The 25,566-nt window shown below is 48.0% G+C and overlaps 1 protein-coding gene across 5 annotated transcripts in view; it reads left to right on the top strand.

The window, feature by feature from the left end:
* The window catches only part of Baldspot (elongation of very long chain fatty acids protein baldspot), a 216,347-nt gene extending 195,603 nt beyond the window's left edge, over window positions 1-20,744 (top strand). For 3 of the 5 annotated variants that reach the window (XM_065432849.2, XM_065432847.2, XM_065432851.2), the window contains one exon: window positions 18,818-20,744. In XM_065432849.2, the coding sequence (XP_065288921.1) occupies window positions 18,818-19,688 (871 nt within the window). In that variant the 3' untranslated portion in view covers window positions 19,689-20,744. Of the gene's footprint in view, window positions 1-18,338; window positions 18,355-18,817 lie in introns of those variants that run through there. The other 2 variants (XM_065432852.1, XM_065432848.2) reach the window with 2 other exon arrangements.
* Window positions 20,745-25,566: the final 4,822 nt, after the last annotated feature.

The following is a 25,566-nucleotide window of genomic DNA, read 5'->3' as shown; positions in this document are numbered from 1 at the left end:
AATTGCATAATTACTCAAAATTAATTAACCAACTTCTGAAGCAACGAAGTTAAGCAAAAAATTCCAATTAGAAAGTTGTAGAGCGATTTGCAAAACGTCCGAATAAACAGTTTCTAACTTTCTATCTATTAGGTATTAATGTTTTTTTCTGATTACTGCAGATGCCTGCGAAATACAAAAAAGGAAAATACCACGTGGCATGCCCGCTTGCGCGTCATGATTGCAGCGCTCCCAACGTTTCTCATTCAAACGAACATAGCATCAAGCAGTACTGCCGCTTAAAAGGCGACATGGTAGGGACGCAGGCGTTGGCTTGCGATTTACGCCAGCGATGTGCTTCCCTCGCGGCGGTTCATGATAGCGATAACCAGACGCAGGCGAAGTAGCAGGTCACCCGGCTAAATGCTATGTTCGTTTGTGCGCGGAACGGTTGGGAGCAGTGCAATCACGACGCCCAGGCGGGCATGTCACGTGGTACTTTTTGTATTTCGCGGGCATCTGCAGTAAGCGGAAAAACACTAATGCCTAATAGATTGAAAGTTACAAACTGTCTAATCGGACGTTTTGCAAAGCGCTCTACAACTTTCTAATTGGAATTTTTTGAGCACTTTCGTTGCTTCCGAAGTTGGTTAATAAATCTTGACTAATTATGCAATTAAGAAGAATAAAAAGAAATAGTGTGACTTACTCCATACCGTAGCCAGAAACATGCATTTGGTCGCGTCGTCTTAATGTGCATCGGAATATTTTTAAATTTTGGCTGAAGTTAGCTGGGACGCCCTGTGTATCGCGCCCAGTTGTCTGCATAGGCTGTTCGCCATGTAGAACGAAAGCAAGCTTAGAACTTCCGTGTACATACTACAGGCATGATGGCGCCGACAGGGCCGCTGCACATGCGCTCTGACGTGAACAGATCTCTCTATTGTGTCGCTGCACCTGTTCGTGGGTGAGCGTGCGGACCGCAAGGAAATGCAGCTCATTCATGAATTCCATGTTTTGAAAACTTCTTGAGCGGCTGCACAGCGGAAGCATGACGCTGTAATCCCTAAGTGAGAAAGACAATCGAGAAGTGGGGTGGGTGGGCTAGTTGGGAAGGTGAATTTCGGTACCAGGATATCAGAATCTATGTGAATGCTGAGAGAAAGTTGTCCACTTCTGCGGTTGCTTTAGGTTCTCTATGGATGATGTTCGCAGCGCACAAGCGGTGTTGTTGCGAAAACATTCTTCTGAAGAAGGAATTTTCAATATTATTCAGCGAGCGCATCGGCGTTTATAAATGTGCAGTATACCTTGGCGTAATATGATGCACAGCCACCACTCGGGACATCTTTTCGGGTGTATATATGTAAATTATGTTTGTGTTTAATGTTACAATAGCTGCTTTGATCCATCTTACATCTTATATCCGATTTGTTCTTTTCGTGTGCTATTGAACTCGTAGATAATGAAAATTAAAACCGCGTTCTTGTCACCACTGGAAATTTAAAAAAAAAGAAAGCACTCGGAAAGGCACGCCGTTTTATGAACATATCCTGTTGTTTGTCTTCTCAACTGAAGAGCTTGGCATTCTTTATTTCAACTTCTTTGTATTTGTTGTCGTTCTAACAGCCGAGTATGCTTAAGGAGGCGTGAAATGGCACGAAGAATTTCTAGAGCTCGCTAAAAGAAGGCCACAGCAGGTCCCTGGCCTATCGAGCGCGTCCAGCGTGTGTATCGGAAGCTCCTTGATCGCTATCTCGAGATGTGTAGGCGCGCGGGAGAGGCTGCTCGGAAGCGAAAGTACGGCGTGCGTGCGCGTGTGTGTGTGTGTGTAAAAGAGAGAGAGAGCGTATGTCCACTTGTCCTACCTTTTCTGAGGTGCTGGCCTGCGTGGCCTTTGCGCTAAAGTCTGGAACGTTTTCATTGGTTCCCTTTATCAGATTTCCTAGTTTGCTTTGTATAGATGGATAGATGGATGGATGGATAGATACATGGATGCTATGAGCGTCCCTTTTGGAACGGGGCGGTCGGTTGCGCCACCAAGCTCTTGTTAATATATTGCCTAATGTCCTACCGATGTTAAAGACCCAACGAGACCCACTCGATAGGGCTGGCGCTTGTTACGACGGTAACATCGAAGTCCTGATTAAAAGGGGTTATGATCGTCCACTAAGTCCAGTTGTCGTCTTGAGTTCCCGAGCGTGAACGACAGGTGTCGGCAAACGACCCACCGAGCACGTTCGTTTCCTTGCGAAGCAAGGCGCGGCATAAGGTGTAAGCTCACTCTTGCGTATCAGAGGCCCTTGCGGAACTGCAGCTTTTAAGTATGGCATTTTAGGTGTGCGTTGGGAAGCTAAATGTGTTGACACTACCTGACTGGTTGGCGTAATCAAGAAGTCAATGACGTCTCCAACCAAACGGTGGTATCTAAAATCCGACGTTTCGGAGCGAACTCGGCTCCTTCCTCAGGGGCTAAGCGACTGATGGCAGCGTGGATGGCAGCTCTTTAGAAGTTAACAGAGGTGGAGGTGGGGCGGGGGGGGGGGGGGGGGGGGGAGTGTACATTTAAGGAGATGCACCTCGCCTCTATCCATGGAATAACCTATGATGAAAGAGCCGAGTTAGTTCTTAAATGTCGGGCTTTAATAAATACAACATGTTGGTTGGAGACATTATTGACTTCTTTATCTATAGGTTCATTGCACAGCCAGTTATAGTTTGCCGAACTTTCCGTTCCTGCAGTACCACATTTTTTTTTATGCATTTGCTTATATTGGGAAGTTATTATTCGGCCTCCTGTTGAGCCTGCTGGGTGGGCACATGAATAAATGTTCTGCTCGAAACGGGTTCAGAATGGCCAATATTTAACGCGGTCAATTTCATCCCGTAAGGTGGATTTCTTTGATGGATTTCCTCTATTTCGAGTCTTGAGCAAATGTTGTGTAGACACCTAGTCTAAGCGGAAATTTAATCAGAGCGAGCTTCCGCCATGGTGGCACACACCCTTTCGACACCCGCGTCAGCTCCGCGCACAGACCCCTACATGGCAGTGTATATATATATATATATATATATATATATATATATATATATATATATATATATATATATACACACCCCTATATGGCAGTATAGCTGTTTCCGCTGGTACGCTGTATAATCTCATCGACTTTCCTAAAATACGCCGGCGACAATTGAGACGGCAATCAATATATTTCGGGTTCCACTGCACGTGCAGGCAACCTATCGATCCCTTTAAGCGACCGAGCGCTGAAACGGACGTAGAAAAGTGCCCCTGTGCGTCTCAAGGCACATTTTCATTGAGCGCAGGAGCCAGCTATTCGCGCTTGTCGGCGAACGTGTTGTCCATGTTTTCATTTTACGTAAGGAGCTGTTGTTTTCAGTGGATCCTTTTGTCATCCTTTTGACTTGCAGGCTCTCCTCTGTCGGCTACACTTGACTCTCTGGGTGATCCTAATTTTTAAAGGGGTCCTCGGGCTTGGTGAAAAAACACAGTCCGCGGATAGCATACGCTGCTGTGAACGTCTCAGCCAAAATTTTGCAGTCGTGCGCCGTGCGTGGAGCTCGCAAGTGGAGCGCGAACTCACCTTTTTCTCAAACGCTCTCTTCTCTACAGAAGCCTGCTCCTTACTCTTTTCTGGACGCTTCATTTCGTAATATATCAGATTCACATACCCATATCAGATTCCCAGAATATATTAAATGTCATCTGTTGGCCAATAGCTGACATCAATGAAGATTGGTGTTTGGATCAGTGTGCTTCTTCCTGCTGTTACTGTGTATAGTTGTTGACGCAGTTTAATAAACAGGCTGAAGTAAGCGAAAACCTGCTTATAAATTTCGATAATTACGTACTTCCTGAAGAAGCCGACTATCGTCTGCTCACGCTCGGCCGCCCGCGTAGGTATTAAACTTTGGCCACCCCGTTTATCGGTGTCGTAGCTGTCGGTTCTCGCTGATTTCGTGTAGCTTTGAACGCTCAACTGGCACCACGGGAACTTTAAGGTCGGACCACACGCATGCTTGCCATCGCGCGCTCACTCCTGTCCGCTCCTGCCCTCACAAAAATCATTGCAGACTTGCTGCAGAAATTCTGCATACCCCGAGTCACCCGGGATGCAGAATATCTGAAGACAAGTGACAGACTTTCTGTCACCCCCTGTCACCTCCCAGCGCCCAATTGGTACACCCTTTCTGCAGAAATTCTGCATACCCCGAGTCACCCGGGATGCAGAATATCTGAAGACAGGTGACAGACTTTCTTTCACCCTCTGTCACCTCCCAGCACCCAATTGGTACACCCTTTCTGCAGAAATTCTGCATACCCCGAGTCACCCGGGATGCAGAATATCTGAAGACAGGTGACAGACTTTCTGTCATCCCCTGTCACCTCCCAGCGCCCAATTGGTACACCCTTTCTGCAGAAATTCTGCATACCCCGAGTCACCCGGGATGCAGAATATCTGAAGACAGGTGACAGACTTTCTGTCACCCCCTGTCACCTCCCAGCACCCAATTGGTACACCCTTTCTGCAGAAATTCTGCATACCCCGAGTCACCCGGGATGCAGAATATCTGAAGACAGGTGACATACTTTCTGTCACCCCCTGTCACCTCCCAGCGCCCAATTGGTACACCCTTTCTGCAGAAAGTCTGCTCAATCTGTGTAGCTGCAGGATACAGCATTTCTGCACAAAGTCTGTCGAGATTGTGGTCACAGGATTACAGCATTTAGGCAGACATTAGATAGAATTTCTGTAGCCCCACTATGGGGAACTGGCATGCATGCATGCAATAAAATAACAGACGCAATAGTATTCTTTGCACATTTTATTTGTCTCCGATTTCTTCCGGGCTGCTTGGTTGGGACCAAGAATATCGCTTCCAAAGAATGAAGTAGTGAGTACCGACATCTCATGTGAGTGGCAGTGACCGCCTTGCACACACCTTGTCGCAGCATGCAAATCAGATGCTTTGACGCGCTGTTCAGCCTGCCGAAGTGCCGCAGGCTCCCAAGTGGTGTAGATTCCTCTGGCTCACCAAATCGTGACATCCCTAAACAAGAAGAAATGTTCAGTTTACTGTAAAGTTAACCCTGCTGAAACTGTAAACTTGTGACATTGTGAAAAGTCTCGTACAAACAGCTACATGAAGCTGCATGGTTGCACAAATACCCGATTATTACATCACAGGCAGTTAACATGTAAATGGAACTGGAGCAAACATGAATCTACTATAAAAAACTTCACACAAACGCATGTCTGTACCACGTCAAATGCGAATTGCACAACCAGAAAACTCGTTAACACATGATAAGCGTTCGAAAACCTAATTTATTTATGTGGTGCAACAAAGCCCTGCCCCAAAGGATGATGCATTGAAAAAGAACAGACTCCCTCTTTTTCAGGTGAGAAAACAATTTTTTCCATTAAAGATAGATACTGTTGTTGAAATCTCGGAACCATTTACAAATACACGAAAACACATGACACCCAACGCAAGAAATACAGGCTGTCTGAAGACACTATATAAATAAAAGAACTTGCATACAAGCTAAAACCTGGCCATGCGTCGTACACAGCAATCGGGTGCCATTTCGCGCAGCCGTTAGCTGTGAAGACGACAAATCGACGTACCTCTAGAAATGGCTATACGATTTCTCGCTGAAAAATTACGTACAGAAATAGTAACTTTCCCTGCTTTAATTTTTGCGCCTATTCAAATCAAGAAGTCCCCGGGGCAAGGAAACTTCACAGCAGAAAGCAAATAATCGATAGATTTTGGCAACATCACGTTTTAGGGCAATTTTCATCAAACTTCGCTAAATGCGCCCTGCGACAAGAACGAACATTCGAAAAGTACGATCATTTTTGTCACGTTACTAATCACCTTGTTACTCGTACAGAAATGCCCACTTCACGGACTACAAGAATGCGCGCACGCGCCGGACTTACCTTTCTAGGCCTGCTCGGTAAACGAGTCTCCGTGACAGCTGCTGCCGCATCGCACAGGTACCGCAGGAAGGACAGTCGGTGCACGGTGCCTCCAGCGTCAACAGCGTAGAATTGCAGATGAACTACAGCACGTGATAGCGCAACTTTCAAAAAATTCTTCCGCGCACTGTGATGGAATGCGAGCGCAACGAGAGTACCATCGGCTTTTCATGAGCCGGTAACAAAGAAAGCGCGACCGGGTCATAACTACGATAATTGGCATCGGCACACCACACGGAAAACACTGAGAGCTACGTTATGCAGTCACAGGGGTTTTGGATCATTAATACACACAAAAATCGCCACAATTCCTCTCGGCACGGCATGTTCACTACCTCATCGGTCGCCGTCAATGCGGCGCGCACATGGCGTGCACGCGTGCACGCCGTGACTTGTCGGTGACCAGGTGCAGACGGGAAAATATACTCACCCGTAATTTTACCGGTGCTCGCGGCCAGCGCCTCCTGGGGGCCGGCGCCGAAAGCAACCACGCAATCGGTGGTCGGATGGATAGTATAACTGCTGCATTTAATGTACGTTATGTAACACGCCAGTATTACCTTATTACCTTATTAATTATTAATTATCTATTTTAATGTCTTATTTTATTTTTATTATTTTATAATTATTAATTACCTTATTTCAATTAGTATTAAATAATTGATTTATATAACTGCCATTATCAGACTGTTCTTGTAGCAATCAGTGACAAAGTTTTCAAAATGTTAAAATGGCAAAACAGAGCACAATGATAAAATGTGTCATGGTTCACGATGCGCACACGTGTGTGTGTGTGTGTTTTTGTGTGTGTGTGTTCTTGGGTGCGTGTGTGATTCGTGGGTGGCTGAAAGGTGAAGCCGATTTAACTGTTAGAAAATGTGTCATGTAGAATATATATATATATATATATATATATATATATATATATATATATATATATATATATATTATATATTTGGCATGCATATTACATACAAGTCTACTTACTTGCCGTCCACACAGTGTCTGCAGACAATATGCAGACAATCTGTAGACTAGCTCTACATGGAGGTGACTGGTGGGTGACTCATGGGTGACTGAAAGGTCAGACCTATTGAACCGCAATTATAAAATGTGTCATGGTTTAGAATATGTATATATATGCGTTTATATATAGATATACATCTACACACACACACACACACACACACACTCGCTGGGCATGCATATTACAGACAAGTCTACTTGCAGTCCGCACGGTGTCTGCAGACATTCTGCAGACTAGGTCTACGTGGAGGTGACTGGTGGGTGACTCAAGGGTGACTGAAAGGTCAGACCTATTGAATCGTAATTATAAAATGTGTCATGGTTCAGAATATGTATATATATGCGTTTATATATAGATATACATCTACACACACACACACACTCGCTGGGCATGCATATTACAGACAAGTCTACTTGCAGTCCGCACGGTGTCTGCAGACATTCTGCAGACTAGGTCTACGTGGAGGTGACTGGTGGGTGACTCATGGGTGACTGAAAGGTCAAAACTATTCAACCGTAATTATAAAATATGTCATGGTTCAGAATATGTATGTATATATAGATACATATACATATTTACACACACACTCACTGGGCACGCATATTACAGACAAGTCTACTTGCAGTGCGCACGGTGTCTGCAGACATTCTGCAGACTAGCTCTACATGGAGGTGACTGGTGGGTGACTCATGGGTGAGTGAAAGGTCAAAACTATTCAACCGTAATTATAAAATATGTCATGGTTCAGAATATGTATGTATATATAGATACATATACATATTTACACACACACTCACTGGGCACGCATATTACAGACAAGTCTACTTGCAGTCCGCACGGTGTCTGCAGACATTCTGCGGACTTAGTCTACAGATAGGTGACAGGGGTGACTGATAGGTGACTCATGAGTGACTGAAAGGTCAAACCGATTTTTGTAAGGCTTCCTTAAATGTCTTGCCCGTTGCGTTGTTATGCCTTCATGTTTTTGGAAACGTTTATATTTCTTCTTTTTCTTCGCACAGCTTGGCATATAGCGTATTGTGGTTAGATAAATGACAGTCACAAGAACTTTATTAATAGTGTCCTGAGGAACTCGATTGGGGGGACCGAAGGCTCCCCGATCAGTACTGTCCTTTTTCGCGAATCTATGTAAGCGGCCTGCGAAAGTTTTCGTCTATAATTAACATTTCGTAGTCTGTGGGCTGGTCTAGTCCATATCCAGGCTCCTCTAAGCATTTTCTCTCTTGTTGCCTTTGCCACCGTACAAAGAGAGCAGGTGGCGAGCATCCGCTGCAGACTCCTGATTTTACGCTTACGTCTGGAAACATTGTTATCGTCACCTCAGGGGCATCCGCTGCTGCGTGACGAGTTTTCATTGCATCACCCGCCCCGCTTAACCCTACCACCACCTTAAGCCCTGCTGTGCAGCGCTGCGGGTGATTGAGAGCCCGCGTGCATGATAAGAATAATAGCCGGTGGTCTCTATTTTTGTCATTGTTCTTCGCGCTTTGTTCGGTGCGACTATGTTGAAGATGACGGCAGCCCCGCACGACCTTCGTTCCCATGTTGAGGCGGACTTGCCGCGCGTACGGGCGCACCGGGAGTGGCGGGAGGTGTCCCGTTCCCCGCAACACCCCCGCAATCGGTGCTCGGCGGGTGATAAATCGGCCACTTTGGACAACTTTCGCCCCCAGCAGGATACTGAGGCGCAACGCCCTGCCGATAACGAATGGGAAGACGAGAAAAAAAAAAACAGCAGTGGCGAGGGCCATCGTTATCTATTATATCTTGGAGCGCTTGTGTCGCTCGGGTATAGACTACTGCTATCTACTCTGCCTCCGCAGGTTCTTGCCTATCTGCTCGCACGACGTCTGGAAGGAGGACGTGACAGAAGGGGTTTATCTGCGGCACGCATTGCTCGGCGTGCTGGCGGCAGTTTCTTTTTTTGTCATTCTCTCCTCTTTTCTCTTTATTTTTTGTCTATCGTCATGCGTGCCTTGTGGCGGTGGCCTGATACAACTGCCCACTTTGTGTTTGGGAACTCCGCTTTGTTGGCGTACACTTCAGTGAATGAGGCAATAGTAGCTGCGAGCGTGACGGTCTCTGTGTCTAAGCGGTCGGTCCGCGGGTTTACTACCTGTCACGATTCCCAGACGTCTCGTGGCCGCACTTCACAGGAGTGCTTTCGGGTTATATCGGTCCTTGCTGGCGAGAGCCTCCCCCCCCCCCCCCCCTGCTCTCACCTGCCAACGATGGTGCTGCCGCAATAGCCCAGCCAGTGGGCGGGATTGTTTGCTTGCTCTCAACGCTGGCATCGTTGACGCTATAGGTGAGTAGCAGTGAGAAGCTCCCGTTATCTCTCGCGGTCTGTCGCAAGTAGAATAAGTTTTGGTTAGCTCGCATCGCACGCCTCCTTTTGCTGCTCAGTGTGCACGACGATGCAGTATACTGTGGCCGCCGATTCCTTCTTGACGTTTGAAAAGGCTTGATGCCGAATTTTGCGGGTCCCAAGCCACACCTTGACAGGGGCGCTATTATAGATGACTCCACAAACTTGTGAATGCTGAATACGTTCGTTTCAACACAATTGCTCATAAAATTACTAGTGGTAACGAGTAATAGATTGCGCATGAGTTTTTCGCATCTACCGCTTTCACTTAACTATTCACCTAAATATTCACTTAAACTTGATTTGTTCTAACATAACGTTCGGTGAAGGTGCAGTCGTAGTTTTCGTATCATTTTAGAACATTGATCAGTGAGTCATTAGCTGTGCGTTTCATTCCGTAGCTAGTGTTTTCGCTGCACTTGGTCTTTATTGATGTACGTCAGCGCACTCGTGCTTTCTTTTATATATATATATATATATAGGGGGTGGAGATGAAGTGGATCGATAATGCCGAAACATATTTTTCGCTGAGCAGCCACATTTTCTAGCATCACACACCACCTGCCAGCTGCTTTCCACCTGTTTGGATGAGCTAGCTGCGGCATTGCGTTCATCCTTCTCCGGAACACCGGCGCTGCGCGTTTTGTTTCTTTATCACGTTCTTGTATGAATGACCATGCTTTATTTCGTCAGCACCCTCGTTCAATCGTCAGTTATGCTCTGGTTGTCTCAGTGGGGAGCAAAAAGGAAAGAGTCACGTGCACCGAGGTCATTGTAGAATAGAATAAGATACGCCGTAGTATGTGAAAGTCGTTCACATAGCACTCTAAGCATCAGATAACATAGGACACTAGACTGGTAGACCTGCCGGCAACAAGCCAGAACTAAGGTCAGTGCGAAAAATTAGTTTCGTTATTTCGCTGCTCGCGGTTATCGGACGCTCATAATACATCTCTCGTCGCAGCAGCCGAGTGCCCTAGACGTAAGCCGTACATTGTTCAGATCCCAATGACAGTGGTCACAGCCCTAGAGGGTTGGCTTCCCCTTTTGTTCGCTAATCGATTTAGCGAATAGCTGCAACTTACGATGTAGTTAACTTGATATAACCATGGTTGCCTGCGGTAGATCAAGAAGCCCGACCGGGCACATGGCATGTCAACTGGTGATGTTCAGGAGACGGAAGAAGAGGAGGAAAAAGACAATTAGAGAAGCAAAACTTAATAGTTGGTTGCATTAATACAGACAGCACAAGCAAATTATACCAGTAGCTTATGACATACCAATGTGCTGGTCGTATCAGCGCTGCCTCGCTTTATTCAGACCTTCGTCCTTTTAGCCTCGCGCTCATGGCATCGCAAGTACACTTCGCGCTCATAGACATTCTTTCCTGGCCCGTATTTTGTTATGTCACTGTAGTGTCGATACTCCGACAGGTAGTGTTGTGGTTCTCGTGACAGTGTGCTGGGTATTGAATATTTAACGAAGCTAGGCACATTGCAAGCCGTTGATCCTTGGCCTTGTCTTCCTCGTCCACATCACCGTCGGAGCCGGCGCGCTCGAGCGCGTACACCGTTGCACAAAAGAATACGGACCAGGGATTCCGTAATAAAGTCAAATTTCTCCCCTGCCTCTGAATGTAACTTTAAATTCAGGGCTGCTGTCCAAACTTGGCGCTGCGAACTTTTTGATGCATTCGTCAGTTTCAGGTTATGCGTGTTAATCACTAATAAATTCAGTTTTTTCGGCGACCCTGTGTTCCGCATACTTTTGTTCACGGGTGTACATGTGCGTAACGTTGCACGTGCGCTAACCGACAGTTGGCGCTCAGCTCTGCGCGGTGACGTACAGTTACTGTATACCAAGTGTTTCAGCGAACACTTTCAAAGTTTTTTTTTTTTAATTGCCTGTGGCAAGTAGCCCATTCTAGTCCATGAGCTAGTCTGCTCGAAGAGGTGGACATTACGTACACAAAAAAAAAAAACTGAAATGTATATAATCGACTAAATAAATCAAAACAATTAATTAAGTTTTCACTAATTACCTTATGGCACATATTGCTATTTACGAATTCTCAGGATGACGCTAGTTTTGAGATGTGAATTACAGAAATTTGCGGAGGAATGCATTGGCATTCCAGTTACATTTGTGCTTCAATTTATAAAGCGACGTTTTGTTAAGAAAGTACGTGGAACAACAGTGCATTCTTACCGTAAGTTTGACGGCGCATATCTCGTACATGGTGCCATCCACACAGTTCATTTCAAGTGGATATGCTTTGCAGTCTCACCCGCTAGAATTTGTAAATTGCAGTACGTGCCGTAAGGTAATTAGTTAAAACGTTAATTAGTCGAATATGCTTTTCAATGTTTTGTGCAAGTAATGTTCGCCTCTACGAGTAGAGCAGCTCATGGACTAGAATTGTGCTATCTTCCGCCGGCAGTTTATACAAATTTTTGAGTGTTTGTTGAAACCCCCGGTACAAGCTCCCTTCCGTCAGTAGCGAACTGACGAAAGGGGGATAAGTCTGCTGGCCGCACTCGCGACAGCTGACAGGTGAACAAATGCCAGAAAGGGGGGAGGGGGGATGTGCGACTAAGAGGGAGCGTAAATTTTACGGGTAGAAAATGAGGCTCTGTAAGGCATTGTGCATAGAGCGAAATTCTAGAAACTTTTCGTCCAGAAATAATAGTCACTGTTTCCAAAATCAGGCGTAACAAATACGCGAACGCGCGGCCAGAAACAGAACCTAGACAGAGCCGACAGCAGCGCGAAAGCGGAACTGTGGTGTCTAGCAGAAGGGAAAGCGCGCGACGATAAGCTGGTTCTTTATTTTATGACGCCAACTTCGACGCTCGTTGCAATGGACGGCCCTGACAACGACACATTGGCTCGCGATGCTGGGCTCGACTTCAGTGATTTAAGCACTGATGAACGTGACCTGCTGCTGAGGGCTCGCGCTGCCGGCGTGGTTGCGTACTACTACGACGGCAACTGTATGTCATGGCTGTACATATTCGCGCATTTGTAGCTTTCCCTTCGTGAAAACCAAATGCCGCACTCACCACCCTATCTTCGACCTGCAGTTCTTGCGCTTCGGAGAATGCACGCAAGACTGACGGAACAGCGCTACGGGAAAGCATTGCTTTGAAAGGTACTCCACACGACTTCAGTAAGTCGGCGTTGGACTCGCAATCCTCTGGACGAAAGGGCAGCGAGCACACTATGCGATTTTCGGCTCTTTGCCAATGTGCTGTGGCAGAGGTACGGCACTTAAACACTTCGAACGGTGAGGTTCACTCGTTGGCACACAGTTATAAGTAACGTTGGATTCGCCGCTGCAACTGCCCTTGGCCAAGTTCCGCGGACCGTTTGCGCATCACACGACATCACCTGGACGTGGCATTCTCGCTGCTTGTTCCAAATGCAAGTTTCGCGAGCCAGCAGAACCAGCGCAGCACGACGCGATAACGAAACAACTGAAACTCCAAAGCGCGCGCGGCGCAGAGTCGAGCGCGCAGAGTCGAGCGAAAACGAAACCTTTCGACCACCTTTACTACTGAAGGGTAACGTCAAAATGTTATTTTTTCTTAGAATCGAACAGAAGTAGACAAGTAGCATTTTCTTCCGTCTTATAACCGAATGAAATTACCTTTTTAATACGAGTAGTTGAGTACTAGTGACATAAATTATGATGAGGAGTGCCTTCGTCATCGGGCTAGTACCGGAATGTCGCTGGGGGGTCTCAAATCGTGTCATGCATTTACCTCAATTTCTCGATTACTAAAGCTCTGTTCGCGATTATATTGACGCTTTAGACGTTCTAGAGTATTGCTTTATCACTTTAACTTGACTTCATAGTAACCTTTAGTGTCCCTTTAACTCCACGTGGACGCATGGGCGTCGCCGTATCGAGAATACAAATTTTACCGGGCTGCCGAACAGCAGCTTATGCGGCTTGACTGGATCCGGGCTGTCCTCTAATGGCCTCAGCAGAAGACGCGTTCAGCCGCTTACATGCGGTTTGGCGAGGCTGTAGACGGCAGTTCGGCAAGAAAGGGCGTACCCTGCAGCGGGTCTGCAGGTACTACTTACACGCTGGCGGCTGAGATTTGAGCTGGGCTGAGAACGTTCGCCCTGGTGAAGTATTCTTGCAGAAAGAAAAAATCAAGAAATTTACGACGCGTCTTCTGCCTGCACGCTGGCGGCTAGCTTTCTAGCTTGGACGCTAGATTATATACGAAGGCTCGCCAGAATAGTCGGGCAGCGTTGAGAAACCTTTTCCCCGCCGCTGATCGACGTCACTGGTGCCGGGCAACTGCGTGCATGGGCCGGTCTCTTTTGGCTTCATGTCTTTCGTGGGATCTGCCGTTTTGTCGCCGTTCTCTTGTCTGTTGGAAGAAGGGGGGGAGAGAGGGCGGTACAATTTACACGGGTTGACGTCAGAGCCAGACGTCATTGTTACGTCTTCTGAAGAAGCCGAGGTCAACTGGCGTACAATTCGGCCAGCGTGAAGAGAGGGTGCGACTGCTACCAGGAAGCTTGTTCGCTTTTTTCTGTTTGTGCAACATGGAAATCATAATTAGGACTCACGCTCACGCGCGCGGACACCGCAGTCGAAGAGACGCGACGTCGTCGGGCAACGACTCATGTGTTCATTGCTTTTATATCGAAGTGATGGAAAGTGATAAGGGAAGACCGCGAGGCCTGTGCGAAATATTGCGTTAACCAAGACACGGAAAGCAGCGGGAAGCAAGTGTAGAGGGATCTCTGTGCGCCTTGAGTGTGCCAAGAGGGCCTTCGGTGCAGCGGCTCCCAACCGTCGTTATGTTTTTGTTGTTGTTCAGCGAATTCGTTTGTTGAGAATGATGGGGAAGCATTGACGCTCACTGCGGAGAGCTCACTTATCAGAAAGAGGCGCGCAACATTTGATTGCGATTCACCGTACAAGGGGCAGAAGTCCGAATTACTTGTTAAATCCAAAGCTATATAAAAGTGCGTCTCTTTATGTGCACCACCTATTAACGGTATTTAGATCGGATATAATTCACTATAGCCGGATATAATTCAAGATAGCCGCCGCATACGAACTTTGGCAAATTTACTGACTAATCCCACCTCTCGGCATAGCAAAGCATATGTACTGAACATTGGCTTATTCCACGGTAACGTACCACTTATAGTCTGCAACGTTGCAGTATTGTCTACTCAGCATACTAAGTAAGTTAAATCGATGAAACCTTGCAATGCGTCTCTTATCGAAGAACGCTATATATTAGTAATGGTGTCCTGAATGTGTTGTTTTTCTTTCTTTTTATGCTTTCTGATCAGAAAATTGTGTACGTTGTATAATCTGCGTCTTTCAATAGTTCTACTTCTTCTGCACCGCCTTATTGGTTGCTGCCTGATGACCTGGGCGTGGCGGGGCTAATCAAGCCTGCCCCCCCCCCCCCCCAAATCCCCCACATCCCCTTCCGTTATTCTCACCGTAAGGGTTCATTTTATCATGTAGCGGTGTGGTGAAATAAACGCAATTCACGATCTGCGTTAGTACCATTTTTTTTTTTTTTGCTATGGTGGTTGCGCATTCCGTGCAATGCCGTGCCTACAAGGGCCCACAATTGAATGTAAGGCAGGAATTCATTACCGCGAGAATCGGTATAGAAAGTACATAGCCAGCCATCTGTGGAACTATATGCTAGAACTTACGGATTGTGCTGCCAATGATTTGGGTTGTATTACGACCAAACTTCGGGACAATTATCTCGTGTAACAGGAGAAAAAAAGCGCACTTTTCGCCACCGAGAACAAGTATGAAATATAAAATTATTAAAAGTTGGTCGAGTGTGCTTGTCTGGTTCAGATCTATACCTGCTTCGTACAAATCAGAGCTCTTCAGTTGTCCCACATAACGAGTAAATAATAAATAATACCAGTTTCGAAACCTCTCACAGGCCCCAGGTTTCAGAATTTGGACACATGCAATGACTGTCAGAAATTCGGGGGGGTGTCACCCACGGGCGAAAAGAAAGTTACTATATGGTGTTGTCGTCCAGGCAATAATTCCAGTCGCACTTATTTCGTTTTAATTATTTTATTCACTAAATGAGACTTCTTAAAGTACAGGATTAGCAACAACCACTTGTCCAATGTAGTATACACCACACAAAACGTTAGCGACCTTCGCTTCACCTTGCTCGTACCCCTAGTGCGCGGGGTGCAACGCGAGACGGCTCAACAGGTGTCCGCGCTGCTCCGACTCGGGCTTGGGGCGTATTTCTTCAATGTCTTCTGCTGTTTTGTTACGTCGTTCTTGCGGCGCTGCCCTTTCGACAGAAGAAAAATAACATATAAACGTAATTACGTAAAATTAAATAAAGGACATTTCAAGTAAGCGCCCTTTTCAGCGGCATTTGCCGTTTAGAGCGGACATAGGCGACGATGCGTCGAAGCTGCAGTGGCTTCGACAAGAGAATTCCAACGAGAAAGTAGCTGCGTTTATTTGAAGGCCAATGTTATGCACTTGGGTCACACGATCGGCATAGAAGAAATGCGCGCAATGTCTTGGTGCATCGCGCTACTGCAGAATCGATGTTTCCTGTTATCCCGTACTAGCGACGTGTCATTTGAGTGACCTTTCCACATTGACACCTTGGAGTTCGGAACGGAGTTTCGGAACTGGCATGATTGAAGAACTCCGACATAGCTGTACTTCATTCAGACTGAGTGAGCTTCGGGTCGCGCAGGGTCATGGGGCAGGTTTGACTCAGCCTAACGCACTTGGTAAGGTGAATGTAAACGCCAACGGTCGAGTTGGGAGTACCCGAAGCGTATTGCGCGATCTAGCTCTACGCAGGATGCCGCTCAGACTGCGCTTTGTCGGGAAAAGTTAATGTAAACGGTGCTGGGTCTGGCCTTTTAGCTTTGCATGGGATTCGACCCACTCGCGTTCACTTACACAACCTTCAAATATGCTTGTGTACAGTCGAGCGCGATTTGAAGGTTATCGCGCGAGCCTCGACCGGGAACGCGAACAGCGCCATGGCCCAGAATTCTCTGCCGAGGCGAGGGAGGTATCAGGCCTGGGGCGCTATTCTGGACATTCCGCCATTTTCTTCGGTGCGTGACGTAGGCGCGACGCAAACAAAATGGCGCTGGTGGCCCAGTTTAGCCTACGTAACGTGACGCCAACTTGACGTTTCGCCTAAGCAATTGAAATGAAGGCACTGAATATAGCGTTATCGGTAAAGCAAAACAGTTTTCCTCCGCAGTAAAAATAAAGCAGCTATCTCAAAGCGTATGATTATTCCGTCGAAAACGCTTCTCGCTTCCGTCGTCTGCTGCGTACAAGCCATCGTCTGCTTCAATAGCTAGGATGCGTGTCCCCGGAAAACGGAATGAGTCATCGCATGTTGGCGCCAACGCGCTTGTTTTCTTGCTTAAGACAACATACGCGACCTACCAATTGTGATGCGCGCACGTTCTAGGCGACGTTATCGCTATCTCGTGAAACGCAAGTGACTCAGCCCGACTCGGCTGGCTGAGAAACGGCCGAATATCACCGATAGCGTTGCGCACGCCAGAGATATCCACTAGAGCGACGCAAGCGCCGGCGCTGCCATCTCTTGTTCATTTCGCTAGTTACTCGCACCGACGCAGGAAACTTCAAGGCGCCAACTTGCGTACATTTCTTTTTGTAAATTAGAAAGAGGCCGTTGTCATAACTTTTGATTGTGCGAAAAGGCATTAATCTTGATAACAATACAAATGCAGCAGTGAAAAGTGGACAACATTGCCGAAAGTTTGCTATGTTCAACCAATATTATTTCGTATAAACGCGTTCTTTTAAAAAATGATGGCTCCAAACACAAATGCCAACACCACCCGAGAGCGATGCAAATACTATGAGCACGCGTTATGAACAAAAGATTTTCGTGGTGCCAAACGACGGGGAAAATGTGGCGATACGCATTCCTCTCAGCTGCCATTGCATATGGCTTCCCATTAGCATAATTCGCGCGGCTCGTCGCAGCAAAAATTATGGCGGAAAATCTCAGCAATGGCGGCCCAGCGCAACGTCACGCATCGTCAAAATGACGTTTACGAAACAGCCCTTCCTGTGACGCTCCTCATGAGATATTCCTTCAGCCAATCAGCAAGCTGGCATGGCGCATATCTTGAATCGCCACCACATATTCGCGCAATTGCAGATGCATTGCACTGGCTTCTGCACGCTACCGCTCACATTCTTTTTGAAGCGCTAACATCACAATATATCTGCCAAGGACCAAAAAAATGTACTAGTCCATATCATTTGCAGCTCCACATCACGTTTCGTCATCTTGATGAAAACGCAAAATTGCATTTTGAAATACTTCCGCTTCCCGGCACAAATTTCAAAACACGTGACCTTTCGACAGCCAATCAGAGAGTAAACATGGCGGATAATGGCGGCCGTGCAGCCGTCATGCGTGTCCAGAATAGCGCCCCTGCTCCCCTCACTCTTTTTGCTGTTCCTTCAGCAGCCGTCACTCCCTGCTAGGCTATCAGTTTCTTTCTTTTTCTTTTTTTTGGTTCTGCGAACAGGCAGTGATCGCAGTGCGCACGACGTATTCTTCGGTATTATCTGAAATTGGACGTTACGAAGCTGTATCTAGCCTATGTAACGTCATTGCTGCTGAGCCAGGAAGAATGGGTGACCAAGAACATTAGCTTAAGCCCGCGAAGATACGAGGTAACGAAGTCCACACTTTATCGCAACAAATGGAAAGCGTAGAATAGAGAGAAAGGGCGGTGAGTTTGTCGCGGGGTGATGGTTGTATGTAACAGCGAACGAGGGAGAGAAGAGTGCGAAATCATGATTTTTCCTGTCCCGAAACCGGCCGCCAGGTGTCTGAAGTGCTGGGCTGGTTGACGCTCGCGTCATAACCTTCAAATCGCGCTCGACTGTACGTGGCATATAGTCATGGCCGCTGTGGTGGCAGTAACTACTACTGCGAACGCATATTGGAATGGAATCGTGTCGAACTTTGTGCAGAGCTCACACTTGTACGAAAGACAAGGAAAGTATGCGGGACACGCGCTGACTCTCCAGAGCGCATGTCCCGTGTGATTTGTCTTTCGTCCGAGCGCTGCACAAACTTCATCATGAACGCCTACCAGCTCGCTCGCTCAGCTTTGCATGTTAATGGAAGTAAATCGTTTATGGCACCAAGCGCTGAGAGATTTTGAACTCGTAAAAGTAAGAAGGAACGTATTTCGGCCTTTTGTAGAGCTGACTTTAATCTGGCCTGATATCTTGACGAAGTGGGCTTATGTGCAGTATCGGTGCCTTGATATTGGCTATCTTTAGACTTGTCGCGGCCATATCATGCTCCTGCTATATTCCGTCCCGTTTTCTTTCTCTCGCAGCAGCGCCTCGTGCAGCAGCGGCCACACCATGGGAAGCGTCAGCGTGGAGGGGCTGAACCTGCTCAACATCAAACCCAACTATTCGTTCGAGTTCGACTTCGAGGTGAACTTCGACAAGGACCAGAATCGGTTGTGGATGAACCGCAACTGGCACACGTCCGTCTACTGGGTGGGCCTCTACATGCTCGTGGTGTTCGGTGGCCAGGCGTTCATGGCCCAGAGGCCGGCCTTCAAGCTGACGCGGCCGTTGCAGGCCTGGAACTTGCTGCTTTCCGTGTTCAGCGTGGTGGGGGCCTGTCGCACCATCCCCGAGCTGATCCACGTGCTGCGCGAGTTCGGCTTCTTCCACTCAGTGTGCAACAACTCGTACATCGAGTACGACCGCGTCTCGGGCTTCTGGACCTGGATGTTCGTGCTGAGCAAGGTCCCCGAGCTGGGCGACACGGTGTTCATCATTCTGCGCAAGAAGGAGCTCATATTCCTCCACTGGTACCATCACATTACAGTGCTTATGTTCTCCTGGTACTTCTACCAGCAGCATATCGCGCCCGCGCGTTGGTACGTCGTCATGAACTACGTGGTCCACTCGCTCATGTACTCGTACTTTGCGCTGCGCTCGTTCCACGTGCGCATGCCACGTTGGATCGGTGTCTGCATCACTACTCTCCAGATCATGCAGATGCTCATGGGCGCTTACGTCACTGGCCTGGGATTCTTCACCAACAAGCGCGGCTCCGCATCGTGCGCAATTTCGGAGTGGACGGCGCTGCTTGCCATGTTCATGTACCTGTCCTACTTCATCCTGTTCGCGCTGTTCTTTTACGGTGCTTACCTCAAGCCGAAACGCAAGACCGCCGTCAAGGCCGACTGAGCGGCCGTCGCCTGTGTCCACACAGTGCTCGCTGCGGGCGCTCTCTCGAAGACAACCCCCACGCTGCCAGACGCGCGATGCTACGTGATGTCGGGACAGTCGAGACGAGTGTCGCGCGCTGCTTGCACCATTCTCCCATTTCCGTTGTTGCTGCACATCCCTTTGCGCCTGTTTTGCTGTTGTTGCCTTCGGCCACCTCGCACCTACGGTCGCCCGGCAACGGACTCATTCCAATCACACAGCGTCAACGAATCGAGATATGTGCGTGTATGTAAAACAGGTTGCTTTGTCGACGATTTTGTGTTGGCGAGTGGTGACCGAGATTTCAACGGACTCTTATCTTTTTTTTTCTTTTTTCTGTTTGTTACCTCGTGTTATCGTCCCGCTTTCTTTGGGATTACACTTCCGCGGCCAATTTTAATGTTTCGGAGAGTCTAGCGATAACCAGTACCTTCTTAGAGTGGAATTTACAGTATTGACGTCGCACGTATCTGTGCAATGCCGATGACCCGTAGTGTAGGGACACGTTGCTCAATGAGTAGACCAGTGCCCCCCCTCCGTTAGCGCGAGTGACCGCTCCGGGAGTGAACGCTCTTAATGGGTGCCAACGTGCACCCGGTGCTGTTTTATCGCGCGATCAAATCGACGTTAGACACAACAGAGTGCTTCCCTAGGCACGATTTTCGCGTCACACATGGTACGCACAAGGACGTTAGACAGTTTAACGTGGTGGCGCTTAGACTTTCTTTTTGTTGTTGCTATTGCATTGCCAAGTTAGGAGCTGCAATAACAACGGCTTTTATGACTACCGCTCTCTGCCGGCTTCAAAAACTGGCATGAAAGAAAGGTTAGTCGTGTGGGTTATTATTCTTATATAAGAAACGCACACGCTGTTGAACCTGCAGGGTGACAGCGGGCCAGAAGTCCGTGGCAATGAACGACAAGTAGTGCCTTCGCTCCTGTAGTTTTCGTTTGTTTTTCTCTATTTCTCTGGTAGACGAGAAATATTAAACCTTTTTTTTTCTTCTGGAGACAATAAAAGTGCGTTCAGTTTCATTTCCATGGCTGATGTTGTGCTGGCCGAGCTGGCCATTCTCTTCTCAAATTACTTGAAACAAAGAAAATTCAGGAAGGAAACTGCCCCACTCAATCTCATTTGAAATGGGATCCCGTATGCTGCCTGGGGCCTATAGCGCTTGGCCGCATGTGCTGCCTAGGTCGTGGTGTTTGTCGGTAAGTTCAAGTCCCTTAAACGTGCAGTGTACGGCATGTGTAAGCTGGTCACAACCATATTTCATTCGCAAAGTAGTGCTGCGAATGGTTATCGCTGTAAGCTATGGACCGGTTCTGATGTGCTGACTGCTCAGAAAAATTAAAGACCGAATTATTTTTATTCTGCTACATGTACAGGCCGCTTCATGTATCTGTCTGCGATGCTAGCAGTGCAGCGCGTAGCGCCACCGCAACAACGTTTCAAATATAAACTCCTGTTAGCAAGTCAGCGTAATGGTGGTGTTGTGTTGTGGCAGAGGGAAAGTAACAAGTAAAGACACTATTTATGTGCATCCAGGACGTCGAAGTGTACCCGAGAACTGCGCTGAATCTATAGCACAACAAATTATGGCTTCCGCGTGAGCATTTCTAGAGAATGGAGAAAGGTGTATGTCCGGTTGTACTGCTTTCAACGCACACGGAGATCTAGAATGAAGGATGTGGCTGGCAGCTGTGTTGCCAGCCGTTTCCTTTAAAGAAGTAGGAAACCTTAGCTGTAGCCCTACTTTTTAAAGTAAAATTTCAGACCAGTGTTCACCGTACGTTTGTCTTTTTACGTTCTGTGATTGGTTTGCAGATGTGTATGCCCTTGCGATGCTCATTGCGACCACAACGTAATAGACGACCATTTCATTTAGCCTTGTCAGCATGTAGCCAACTTCCTGACTGAACCAGGAACCAGGCCAGGAGGAAAGCGGAGGGGAGAGTGAAGCGCCACCAGGGGCTCCATGCTCGACACCAGAGGTGGCCAAACGGCGCCGCTTCGCCGACGCGCCACGCATTGTGCCGCCGCTTTGCATCAGGTGGCAGCAGGGGTAGTCTGGGCCGATTTCTCCGCCGTACATGAAAGGGCGTAGCCGGCGGGCGTCGCGAGCGTTCAAACTGCTTTTAAAGCGAAAGCTTTACTGGCCGCCAACTTGCGATTTCGCCGTGGCGGTGCTCCGAGGAGGCACATGACGTCACAACGCGCGCCTCGCCGCGGATATTTCTCTCTCGCTCCCTAGTCACTACTGCGCATGCGCCACTAGTAGCACCGAGCCACAGGTGTTCCGCCGCTGCGCAGCGCCGCGCCTTTCCGCCTCCGCCGGTCGGTATGACGTCACACCGCGTTCCTCGTCGTTGCGCTTCCCTCCGCTCGCTTCGCCAGCTGCGTCGCATGCTTGATAACATTTCGGAGGATGCAAAAGGAGAGCTCGCGTGCGCCGCAACCACAGTTGAGGTGGCAGTATGGACGGCGACAATTCTGATAAGCAGGAGGAGGCCTGGAATCGACATCGGAACGAGATGAAAAGGAAACGAATCGCCCAGGAAACAGACGGACAGCGCGCCGAACGACTGGCTAAACGCCGCAACATAGCTAGACAACCAGACTAACCTGTACTTGCAATCAAGCTTAACCAAGGCTAACCATACTGTCTTTGCTTTCGCTACGTATACCCTGGCATAGCCGAGCTAGGCCACTGCCATTTTTTACGTCTCTGACGTTTGAGAAAGAGCTTCGCGTCGTAGTGCCGTACACCAGAGAGGTCTTCAATAACACTGAATATATAGTTACCGTTGCTCAAAGGGAAGCTGAAACATTTCGAAAAAAATGAGTTCTCTGCGGCATTCTACAGTTTTGAGTCCCCTGAACACGAATATCACGTTCAAAAAGGGCGGAAACAAGCGCAAGCGGCTGTTTTTTCATGAAAACGTGCGCCAGCGCCTCAGGGTATCGCGCGAACGCCGCTGTTGCCCGTGATTGGTCGGAGCCGCTGTGACGTCAATGGCGGCAGTCGCCGGTCGGCGCCGCCGTTTCAGAGCGTAGCATGCTGTTCTGGCTTCATAGCTGAGTTGCAAGCATTATGGAACGTTCTCGCTGTCTCGGACAGCTTGTATTTTCGCCGTACATGTTCGAACCGACAGCCGATACGGAAAACGATGGCGGCAACGGCGATGTTGAGTGTGCCAAAAGCGAGAGCGATGTGTGCACTTTCTCGCGCGTTGGAAATCTTAGCTGTTACGTATGCTTTTTTTCATGTAGCTGCACGTTCCAATGATGGGAGAAAAAATGCGCTAAAGTGTCACTGGGAACTTGCTGCTGGAAGAATGCCGAAGCACTAACTTCGCATTATATTGTAAACACGGGTACAATTCCGCCATGTCAAGCACCTTGCCGCTGCTTGTCTAAAGTCCCGTGGTTTTCTGAGCGTTGATACACGATCGCGAACATAAGTGCCGCGTTTCAAAGCGTGCACATGCAGTGCTGCGAGGTACGGTCATGGAAGTGGCTTATCATACACATCCAGATCGAGATGGCCAGGGGGATTATATGTACGGTATTCAGAATATGGTTCGACGACTTTGCGATTGTGGCTCGATCAAGAATCGGTATGCGCGCTCCATGCTCGTGTTGTCGTAAAGATATTAGGCAGTTTTAGCACCGCCGTGTGGTAAACATGATAACTGCAACCGTACGTCGAATGTCACTAGGCAAGCCTATACTCCATTTCATACCTCAGGTGCAACGCTGTGGAAGCTACGCACGAAGTCCGGTTACCAAAATTGCGTGCCAGCGGGCCAGCGGCGTGCCAGCGACGTGCCAGCGGCGTTTGCTCGCGCGAGCATGCACGTGAAGCTGCCGCGACGGGCTGCAATTAAAGAATGCGGAAAAGAAAATTGGTTTAGAAGAACGTGTTAGCAGCCGTATAAGTACACGGATTGTTTCTATGGGTAAATTCTTTTTTTTTTCATTCAGAACTGAGCTTATATATGAAAAGCTTTCCCAAAAATCGGGTCAAGAAACACCGAACTTTTTCGAAGTGCGAACGCAGCCACCGCAAGAAGTATCTCAAGCCTCCACAGCGTTGCACCTGATGTATGAAACGGAGTATAGCAACGCTAGCAACAACGCGTTTCCGCATTTGTCGTAAGGCTATCCGGCTATCGCGGAAATGGTCCGAGCACAGCACAGTTGATTTCGTCGGCACGAACTTATCTCTCCTCACCGCACTGCGCTGCAAGCTTCTTGTCCTTCGGGAACCTGTGAAACACCACATCGTCTCGCCCGCGTGTGTTCGCGCAGCCGAATGCTGCACAGAACGAGGGCATGTTGGGCGCCCTTGGCTGTAGGCACTCACGCAGCACAGAAGGAAAGAACGGTTTACGAAAATCGCAAAACAAACGTGAGAGGCGGCGGCGGCAAATCTCTCGTAGCGTCGTTCAGTAAAGCGCAGGACGGAAAGAGGCATGCCAGCGCATGCCAGCACGCCGGTCCGGCAGCTCGGTCCCCGCCAGTGACGTCACTCTCGCCGGTTCTCTCCTCTGGCAACCACCTCACCCGGCGCTCCGGGAAGCGACGGGGGCGTGTCCGCGGGGGTGATTTAGAAAGCGATTTCCGCCCCTTATATTAACAAAATGAAGAAAAAAATTTCGGAACCGTAAATTATTAGGTCTGTTCTTCCCAATCCCAGCAATTCATGGAAATTGAAAACCGTTTCAGCTTCCCTTTAAACCGGACTTTTCGCGCGGATTTACGCTTGCAGATTGACTTCAGACGCGTCGTTTATTCCTTGTTTATTTGATTGATTTAGATTGATTTATTTCTTTATTTTGCTGGATACAGATGGGTTCTGAGAACTATACGGTGACGAATGCTTCATTGCCGAGTGAATCACGTTTGAAACGATTATCGTTTTTGATATGTTACGATCAAGTACATCTGTTTCTTGTTCCACGTTACAATGTAGTAATATTCTTTATTAGCGTGTATGACCACGCAGAAACAGCATCTACTGCCTTCCCAAAGTGTTAAGCAATACACACACACACACACACACATATATATATATATAATTACTCTTACTAATGAAAAACGTTGCGTCGAGAAATCGTCATTGTAAGCACTTACTGCAAGATTAAATCACCATGGGATGAGAGGCTAATTCAAAAAGCAAAGTTCATGGACGCTTTCTGCAACATCGTGATATTCCTTGTAGGAGCTTCAGCGTGCGTGATCTGTCTGCAGTGTGCATCCCAAGTGAAGTCCGATATGCCGCGTCTACAACAATCACCGCGGCTTCACTCACTGCGTGTTTCACGCCCTTTCTGTTCGTTGTTGCTCAGAGCAGCCGGCCAAGGTCGGCCGCATACACGAAGGCGCGTAGTAGTAGAAATATTTATTTCGAAGGGAAAGAAGTAGTTGTCGAAGACTTGGGCGGCGGATGGAGAACTCATTTCAGAGCCCCTGTGGCCTGTGCTGCTGCCCTTGCCTGCTGTACCAGGCTGCGCTGGGTTGTCAGGTCCGAGCTGGACACAGAGGCCTCCCACTGCTCCTTCGTTTGAAGTGTTCGTATACACGAAGGCGAGGCGGCGCCGCTCTGTCTAGCGCTCCCTTTGCGCTCCAGCTTATTCGTCGGCGCGTGCAATTTTGCGCTCGCCATCTGACGCTACTGGAGCAGGCACCTGAACAGCGCCTGAAGGGAGGAGGACAGCTTGCTTTCCACGTTCGACTGAAACCTTGAAAAAGTATTCACTTACTAGTGTAGCTTAAATATATTCACAAGTTAAGTGCCAATAAAATTGTTTTGTTTCTTTAATTTTGCAGACTTCTGTTCTTAGGGAGCTG

The sequence above is a fragment of the Dermacentor albipictus genome, chromosome 1 (assembly GCF_038994185.2).
Source record: "Dermacentor albipictus isolate Rhodes 1998 colony chromosome 1, USDA_Dalb.pri_finalv2, whole genome shotgun sequence".
NCBI lineage: Eukaryota > Metazoa > Arthropoda > Arachnida > Ixodida > Ixodidae > Dermacentor > Dermacentor albipictus.
The sequence above is the reverse complement of the archived record's forward strand: the minus strand, read 5'-3'. Positions and strand labels throughout refer to the sequence as shown.